This window comes from Pundamilia nyererei, unplaced genomic scaffold (assembly GCF_000239375.1).
Source record: "Pundamilia nyererei isolate P.nyererei 1_Seehausen unplaced genomic scaffold, PunNye1.0 scaffold00058, whole genome shotgun sequence".
In the NCBI taxonomy this organism is placed as follows: Eukaryota; Metazoa; Chordata; class Actinopteri; order Cichliformes; family Cichlidae; genus Pundamilia; species Pundamilia nyererei.
In genome coordinates this window covers 1,583,455-1,593,138 of record NW_005187459.1, presented here as the reverse complement: position 1 = coordinate 1,593,138, position 9,684 = coordinate 1,583,455, and the positions used below count along the sequence as shown (strand labels likewise).

At 42.1% G+C, this 9,684-nt stretch overlaps 1 protein-coding gene across 1 annotated transcript in view; it reads left to right on the top strand.

The window, feature by feature from the left end:
* The window catches only part of LOC102194842 (protein tyrosine phosphatase non-receptor type 14), a 40,619-nt gene that overhangs the window by 12,249 nt on the left and 18,686 nt on the right, over window positions 1-9,684 (top strand). The window contains exons 2-3 of the mRNA XM_005734413.1: window positions 1,450-1,862; window positions 3,632-3,807. Coding sequence (XP_005734470.1) covers window positions 1,689-1,862; window positions 3,632-3,807 — 350 coding nt within the window. The 5' untranslated portion in view covers window positions 1,450-1,688. The remainder of the gene's footprint in view (window positions 1-1,449; window positions 1,863-3,631; window positions 3,808-9,684) is intronic.

Genomic DNA, 9,684 nt, shown 5'->3' with positions numbered 1-9,684 from the left:
CACACACACACACACACACACACACACACACACACACACACACACACACACACACACACACTTTTCCTTCCTTGTGGTGCATACTTGTGTCAGGTGTGCTCTGTTTTTCCAGTCAGGGTAGAGAGGAATCTGGGCCAGGGTCCAAGCTGACTATCAGCAGCACATAGCCAGAGCCCAGGACAAGAAGCAACACATCTTTACTCCACCTCCTTCTCCCTTGCTCCTCACCTAATCGTTGGAACATTGCCTTGTCATGTTTTTGCTCTTTTTCCCTCACATTCATGCATGTGTGTATTTATTTTCGCATAATTTTCCTTGCTGTCTTTTGTAGTGTTCAATTTTGGGTCTCTTTGGTTTGTCTGTGTTTTAAGGAGAAGTTTTTTTCCCCCTTCTTTCAAGGTGTGGAGCTTTTTTTTTTTAGTTTTGTAATCTAGTTCCTGTCTAACAAGGCTACAAAGTAGCCACCACCCTTAAAATGACACTGCTTTAACTATTTAAATTTAATCCCATTGATATTAGCGGGATTATTTGAAATTCCTTAGTGATTGCTGGCTAACAGCTCAGTTTAAAGCTTACTTTTTAAAATATGATTGAGTATGTGCGATATACAGAGTACACCCCTACAGGATGTACTCTGTTCCACCTTTATATCTGTCATGCTCTTTTTCAAAGCACTTTCCTCATTACAGACATGAAAGCTATGAACTGATGAGCACCCCAGTTGCATTCAAAGTCATTCCCAAACACCTAGCTCAACCTTTTAAACTTCCCCGTGTGTGTTCTCTTGTTTACCTCACGAGTTCACACTTCTGTTTCTTATTAACAACAAAGATGTGGGTTTTTTGTTGTTGTTTGGTTTTGTGTCAGTAGCTGGCAAAAAGTGTTTCTGTGGCAACATATGTGCCACCACCGCAGGCGTGTGATCTTACACACACCGCTGCACTGTACTCCACAATGTCTGGCACTGTGCTGCTGTCGAGCAGAGAGAGCAGAGATAAAAAGGAAAGGAAGGGCCTCCCACACAGGCAGATAGAAGCTCCATTAGTTCCTCAAAGCCAGCTGCCGGGTTCAGATGGATGTCTGCGCACGACCGTTTGATGTCTGTTCATCCATAGCCTCACATCTCTGACTCTGTCTCCCAGCTTCGCCCGACACCGGGCCTCATGGGAGTCCAGAGAGCGCAGCTGCCCGAACTATAGGATAAAGCTGTCTGGCTGCTGCCGTACCATTCCTGTGCTGTGCTAATGCTCTAGCACCACAACTACTCCTTTTTTATCTGCTTTAGTTTCTGCTTGTTTATGAAAGGTGGGAGGGATTATTTGAAAGAATATTCACTGATTAGAAAACCATCTTCGTTCTTAGAAAAGGGAATGTATCCATAAAACTCTAAATAGTTTTTTAAGCCAGTTATGTGTTTGACTGACCCTTCTCTCTTATCTCTCTTTGCAGCACCTGTTTGTACTCCGTCTCCTCCTCATCTTCCTCCTCCTCTCTGGACACCTTTGGGAATGGGCCAGCGCCTTGCCAGGTTGCATCTCTCCGCCCGGTGGTGTGGCTGGCGTCGTGCGAGAGTGAGGAGGGCAGCAGCCAGGTCATAGAGCCCGCCCACCCCTCTCTCTGCTTGCTTGCTCTCGAGTGACATTTGACCTCTGACTCTGCCACGACCCCGCCTTGACCTCCTGCCAGCCATGCCCTTCCGGCTGAAGCTGCGGCGCACAAGGCGCTACAATGTCCTGAGCAAGAACTACTTTGTGACGCGTATCCGCCTGCTGGACAGCAATGTGATTGAATGCACGCTGTCAGTGGAGAGTACGGGACAGGAATGTCTGGAGGCGGTGGCCCAAAGGCTGGAGCTGCGGGAGGTTAGTGTTGTGACACATGTGCACGTTAGTTTGAGATAGTATGACGTGTGATAGGTTTCTGACACATTTGTCTTATCTGAGCTTGCAAGTGTTATAAATTGTCTGCCGTTGGCAGCTACAGGATGTAATTAATGGGGAGTTGGAGTGGGCATTTGTTTTTAGTCTGAGTTTGGTTGTGTCTGCCACGCGTCTCTCCCCACACCCTGTGCATGTCTCCCTGCCCTCTGCTGCGTCTCTCCTTCACTGTCTTTGTTTGTCTCTAATGAAGCGTGCTTACGTCTGTCCTCTCTTCACTGCAGAAGAAAGACATACTGCTCGTCCTCTTGACTTCCCTACCCCATGGGTCCTTCTCATTCCTCTACTTCTATTTCCCATTATTGTCAGTGCTTTTTTTCTACCAGCAGGTGGACTTCTGATGATTTTTTCCTTTTGTTTCCTGTTCTTCCACCTTAAAACACAAAGTAAACGAATTGTCTGTAAAAAGCATGGTTTGTCTAGGTCAAAGATCACATGACGATTGTGTGCGTGTTTGGCTCAAGGGTGATTAAATTTGATGAACATGTGTGCTCAAGAGTGTGTCTGCACCTGCTGGAGCTGCTGACAGCGCAGAAGAGCGAGGGGCGATGTAGTGTACTCACACAGAGTTGTGGTATTTGCTGGGTGTCAGTGATGTTATAAATGAGGCGATGAAGCACCCCAGCTGTAGCGGCTGTCTGCCCCTCGTGTGCACACCGTCTCAGGATTATGTGTGCGTCAGAGTGTGCGTGTTGTTTTGGTCTTCGCTGTTAAATCTGAGGTCTGAAGTGTGTGCCCGTCTGCACGCATGAATGTGTGTGCGCGCCGTTTCAGTTACCAGCTTTATTACTTTCTCTCTGACTTTTTACTGGCCAAATCTGTGTGCTCAACCTTTTATGAAACCTATGAAAAATGCACAAATACACAAAATAACCAAACATTAAAAACATGACATTTAAATGACATGTTCTGCCAAATGTACTGCGTGAGATAAAACGGTGGAAAAAAAGTTCTCGAGATCTTTACACAGAGACAAACCTGTGCCACTAGTATGTTGTGTTTTTACAAAAGTCAATGGATTGTGAGCTGATGTGTGTGTTTTCATTATGCATGGATTTCCTGACAACATGGTGGCATCTCATATCAACAATTTCTTATCAGAAACATCATACGTGAAGGGAGAAATAAACTGGTCTATTCTTGCTTTTTGTGTTTCACTTTCAGTTTAAATATGTTCGTTTTGTTTGGATAGGAAGACTAATGACTTTCACTGGATTTAGTGAGCTAGGTAATGATTCCACTTTAATTTTAATAGTGTTACGCTGCTGACGTCAAAGGTTTTGTCGGATTTTAAGGAGAAATGTGTGCTTTTAATTCAGGCGCTTAATCTCTCAATACCTTTCAGTGTATTTCTCAACTCATTTACCATTTCTCTCCTGAGAAATCCCATCTAAAGATGCACCAACTGCAGGTTTCTTGGCTGATTCCAATTTCTGTTTTTTTTTTCTATGCGTGACCTGCAGATTTTGATTTTTGCTGATTCTTTGCTCACTGAAAAAACTGAAAAGTAGGGAAAATAAAGATGTAAAAATAATTGAAAATGAATTGCTGTACACCCACTTTTACCTGATATATTTTACTCAGTTGGTCTCATTAGCCCTTTGCTTCCACTATTGCGAATTAATTTATTTGGCTCTTTTATACTCCTTTTGGTTTACACAACTTATTTTTGTTTCCTCACCCCCTGTATTTAGACACATTACTTTGGACTGTGGTTCCAAGGGAAGACCCAGACCCCGGAAAAACGTTGGGTGGAACTCGAGAAACCCCTCAAGAAGCAGCTGGACAAGTTTGGCAATGAGCCACTGCTCTTCTTTGGAGTCATGTTCTATGTTCCCAATGTTTCCCGGCTGGAGCAAGAAGCCACCAGGTAAAGAATCTTCAAATGGTAACTGTGAGACAGTTACGCAAGTCACTGAGAGAGCCACATAATCAGAATGCAGATGTGCTTTAGCTTTATATAGAGAATTGCAGTAGTAACAGTGCTTTCCAAACGCTGCCATAGCACTGCAAAATCGTCTTCTCATGACTCTCATCACTAATTGTCAATATTGGTTGACGTTTCAAAGTGGTTCTGGCTACAAAGAAGTCAAATGTGATCAGTCTCCTAAAGTAGATGATTACTGTCCCATAACTCTTCATTATTTAGAATGCCAGGAGCTTAAAAGCTGTCACTTTGAAAATGTGGAGAAATAAAAATGTAATTTTACATTTAAACACCAGCTGGTTTTGAAAGTCTGCTTGGCCTTCATGGAGCTTTTGACTTATTTCATGGTGCCTTTTGGAAGTTTTTTAATGAAATTATCAGACAAATAATAATGGCTTCCTGTGTAGTTAATTAGACTGACTGTCAGTTTTAGTAAATTACATTCTACTTTTTATGTTTATTAAAAAGCTGCAATACAACCATAAAGTTTATAGATGGATCTAGCTATCCAGTCTTATTATTCTTAGCCGATAACTTCCACGGCCAACTGCTCCCCATCCTTGTGAGTAATTATGGTCGTTAAAATTCAAGCTAATGTTGAAATTAACAAACAACTATGGTGTTGTCCATCCTTTATATACAGTCTCTTGCAAAGATTTTGGGGAAGGTTAGCCTGCGTCTATCATAAGGTAAAATATATCCATAAAAAGCAGCATAAACCCCTAGTAATTTCAAAGTTATATCATTTGATAGGAACACAAAAAAGTGGAGAATGTTTTGTACTTAGGGGGATTATGCATCTTCTACCTTCAGACAGAGCCAGTTTATTTTTTCTCTGTTAACAATCTCAGGCCTCAGTCTCAGACTGGTCAGCGACCATCTGATAACTAGTACCTCCCTGGTTATATAAACACTGCTTGCTTAGGCAAGGTGTGTATTTTGCAACCGGCTGCTGTAGGTTGCTGGCTAGCGTGAAATACACGATGCTGCACTGAATGGTGCACCTTTTCCTTGGATGGTGAACATTCTCTTTTTCTCATTTTCAAATTTCACCACAGCTTGGTGAGTAAATGGCAAGCGTTTGCAAACAAGTTGCCTTCCTCCATACAAAATGTACAGATGACTGTGGCAATCTGCTAGCAACCAAAGCAAACATAAGGAGGTTTTAGGTGTAGCATCCTTTTTTGGCCGATTTCACCACTTGCCATCCGGTCGCGGGAATGCAATCATCTTTACCTCTTGACCAGAGGTTGCCAGTGGTTTGCCGACCTGTCTCTAAGCCTCTGTGAATGAGGGCTTACTGGTAAGCCATCCTAACTTCTCCTGGCTTTAGCTTCATAGTTAGCATACCAATATGAAGGGGAAACTGATCAGCAGCTAATTCCCAGGAAGACAGTGAATCAGAGTTTTCCAGAAACTTCAAAGAAACTTCCTTTAACATCTCTTTGATGACATAGATAATGGCATCAGCGGCATCCAGTCTTTCCTTGTGCCACTGTGTGTGTGTGTGTGCGTGTGTGTGTGTGTGTTTGAATGAGTGTGTGAATGAGCATGTTGGGTATCTGTGAAGAGTGCAGGCAAGGGTCAGTGTGTAATGGACAGTCTGCCGTCTCATATTCCTTCACACACTCTCACACACACTGACGCGCCGAACTCTGCAGGTCTGCCTCACACTGAGCTGGTGAATTTGTGGCTTTTGCTTCTCTGGAAGTGGGAAAGGTTGATTGCAGGTCACAGCTTGACGTTTTCACACTAGAGTTAGTTTTAAGGTGTGTGTGTTTTTGCCAGCGTGTTAACCCTTTTATAGTAATTCTGAGAACCATGCATGCCCGCACTTAGCCTGTTTTGAAAGTGGTGAAGTAATTTATTTGTGAGCGATCTGACAGAGGAGAGTAAATTGTCTAGAGTGTGTCTGCAGGTTTATTATACAGAAGCCAGGATCTGCTCTGGTAAAGGGATGGTATTCATGGAATCCCCTGAGGGCTTTTATGATGTGTGTGCGTGTGTGTGTGTGTGTGTGTGTACACAGGGGTTATAGGGTTGAGGGGGTTATGATGGGGGCTTAGGGGCAATTTAGGAAACAATGGTCGTCTTTTTTTTTCAAGCCCCCCTTTCTCTTCCTTGCAATCCCTGTACATGGTGTCATCCGTCTACTTTTTTATCAAGAGCAGATCAGTTTAGTCCTACATTTTTGCTCTTTCTCAGTGTTCCTGTGTCTCCTTCACTTTTCTCTTTTCTTTTTTTTCATCTGTTAGTCAGGAATGTTGGCACGACCGTCCAGCGTAGGAGGCGGACCACACATTCCTTGCAGCAGAAGTGCGGGGGGTAAAGGGGATGGAGAGAAGAGAGAAGGGGTGGGGGGGTCTGGTTTACAAAACATATGCACACACACACCTCAAACAATCCCCCAAGAATCCTCTCAGAAGCCAGCTGCAGCCCTGTCAGAAGTTACAATACACCACATTGTGATAGCGTACGCATACCCACGAGGCAGACTTTTCCAAAAGACCCATCCTTTAAAAAAATAAATAAAAAATAAATAAATAAATGAATAAATAAATAAATAAATAAATATATATATATATCGAGCTGTAAACGATCTCCTCAACTCTCAAAACATCTTTATTATCCAATACGCGTTATGATGGGTTTTACTAAATTCAAATCGCTCTGTCCTTTGAGAAATCAGCCAGTCAGCATGGGAATAGGCACAGTCACAGCTCCCTTTTTAAAAAAATACACGACATTTATTGTCTGAAGGTTGATCGGGATCAGATCCAGGAAGACACATCCCTGTCATTGCTTCTACACACCTGGTCTGATGAGGGTGAGGTGGGTGGGAGAATGACAAAGGCAAAGAGGAAGAACAAGTGGGGGCAGAGAAAGTAAAAGCTTGGCAGCAGAACTCAGCTCACGTTTGAGCCTTGTTATTTATGTGGTTTGAGCTGTCTGCCCGTGTGTATTTATCGCAAGACCTTTTACATATTTATGTGTCCACGTGGTAAAGTCTGTTTGTTTGGGAAAACCATGTGAGACAGAGTAGATCTGGCTTTTTAGGTGTTGGTGCTTTGAATTAGTTTTATTTCCCAAAACCATTATTGAGAAAAGTTAAATTAAAGGTCAAAAAAGGTTATTATTTTGAATGCATGCTAACTCTTTCACATTCACTAAGGTAAGATGTGATGCATTTTTGGTGCATTTTAACAGCAATTTAGCAATACGAAAACATTAAAAAAGAACAAGTAGAAATGAGACGGGCAAGACATTTGTAGACGTTATCTCTTCTGAGAAGGTAATGTATGATGTGGTCAGGGCTTTGATGTTCAGTATTTGGCTGATATGTAGCCTGATATTGGATCTCCCGCTCTTCCCATCCGTAGAGTCATCTGTTTCTTCCTCCCTCGCTTCCTTTCTCTGCAGCGGCAAAAATGAGTCAGAGCAGGGGAAGCTGGGGTCTCTGCATCCATTACTGTATATACTTACAAATTCACCATGCAGAGTTCTCCAATATACCCTATAGTCATAATATTTAAATGTTTGGTCACTCCTACTTCAGTTTGTAAAAACACAGACTCTTTGTGCTTGTGTGATGAAATATGTCCATAGCTGTTATAATGTTTTTCTAGGCGTCTATCCAAATTGTTGTCGGATATATATATTTATTTTAATACGTTGGGGGCATTTCTTCATATGTGTCCACTTTCACTTGGAATGAAGGTTGAACCCAATAGATTTTGGTTACAGCTCTCTGCGATCTCACTAAACAATTAAAATATTTCACACTTAATCAGATACTAAATTGGTGATAATTATCTTTGATTTACTCTTGTTAAATTCCCCATGAGCATTAATTTTTATATATTATCCTTAAATGACGTGGATGTCAACAGTACAGTTACTAGGCAGCAGTTACAGATATACTGTACAACTCACTTGTAAATAGAGCACTTTTACCTGTTGTCAACAAAAACACATCTTACACTCTTGCATAGAGTGAGGAGGTTAAAGCCTTCTGCTACTTGTATGTTTCTGATAGAAAGGAGAGAAAAGCTGGCTCGCAGACTGACAATGAGGAACCTGAACGAAGAGCCGTTGACTGGAGCATGGCCAGCTGGCCGTAGCAGCCCCTAAGGCTAACAGCACCAATAGCCTTGAATCCTAGCTTTGTTCAGCTAGTTATCACCAGTGCACGCACGCACGCACGCACGCACGCACGCACGCACACACACACACACACACACACACAGCTGTACTCGGTGGTGCCCCTTGCTGATTCAACACATTTCAAAGTGATATTCTCCTGCCTCCCACACAAATCGTCTGGACGCATCCTGGGGGCTGAGGGGGTGGTCACCTTACCACCACCAGAGGTGGTCGAGATGGAGGAGGGGCTGAAACATATGTACACACATACTCACATTCATGCATGCAAACATGCGCATATGCTCTCAGGCCTGTTGTCCAGACTGCTTGGACATCTGGCAGCATGTCTTGAGCAGGGTTTGAACATGCGTGGGCATATAAAGGGCTCTTTGTGCCTGCGAGGCTGCCTGGACTGCCAGCAGAGCACTCTGCCATAGTGGAAGTCCCATGAAAAGCCCTAGTAAGGAAAGCGCTACCTCATGTCCATCTATGTATATTCACCTGCTGTTACAGCATTGTGATGTCATTCTGACATATTTGCCAGGTGCGTGCTACAATAAGGGTTTCTTTGTGCACAAGTATGTGCAAGCATGCAAGTCTTGAACGTCATAAAATGTTTTTCTCCTGCTAGCAATTTTATGTGATGTTTGTCTTGTTCTATGAAAACACAATGAGCTGATTTTACCACAAATTTGCTCCCTTTTACTACAATTTCAGCAGTAGTTTAATCCCCTATTTAAAAACTGGTATCATTAAATGCAGTTGAGTGTTTTAACTCTTTATTGAAGCTCCTACATTTTATACTTGTTTGGTAACCTTGGAAGTTTCTGGATCTGATTCTAAAATCATTTTGTGGTGAGTTTTGCATGTTTTATTTTGTAATTTAGCTAACAGTTAACTGCCATTCAAAGACAGTGCCTACAAAATAGTAACATTTGAGGACTGTTGTATTTATTTTAATAAAGATGCCTATTTCAAATTTGTTTAAAAACCCTCTTGAAATGCCACAACCTGGGTCATTAACATAGTTTTTTAGTACTTGCTGTCTGATGGTTTTGCTGCAGTTCATTTCAGGTTTTATTTCAAAGCAACATTTTCAGCTCTGGAGATGAAAATGCACCCGGGGCTATTAATGAGGAATTTGATTTCATGCCATACTTGAGTCAGAAGATTTAAAAGCACTGAAGCATGAAAATGAAAAACAGTGAAAAAAAATACAGCTGTCAAAATATGCAGATTTAAGCTAGTTAGGACTGATGAGACAAACTCATAAAGTGACCTAAAGGCAGATGTTTGTATATGAATATGCAAACTCTATAGGCAAGGAACAAGATTTGTGGAAGCCTTCTGGTTCTTCTTATCTGTTTGGTCATTAAAACCCAGACTACAATCATGTTTAAGCAGGTTGTAGATTAGGATGGAAGACATCAGTGGAAATGAAACCTGGAAATCACTGGCTATCCTTTGAATACACCGAAGCTTTTTATTAGCTTTTTAAAATTAATCTGCATTCTTAAAGAGTGACACGGCATCTTGGCTTGGATATGCGTTGGATACACCAAAAGCTCCCGCCCCCCCCCAACTTCTCTAATGTACTTTTAGAAATGTACCAGTAGTTTTCTATCTTTGAAAACTGGAAAATCCAAACCCCTCCTTAAAAAGCCAAGACACATGGCG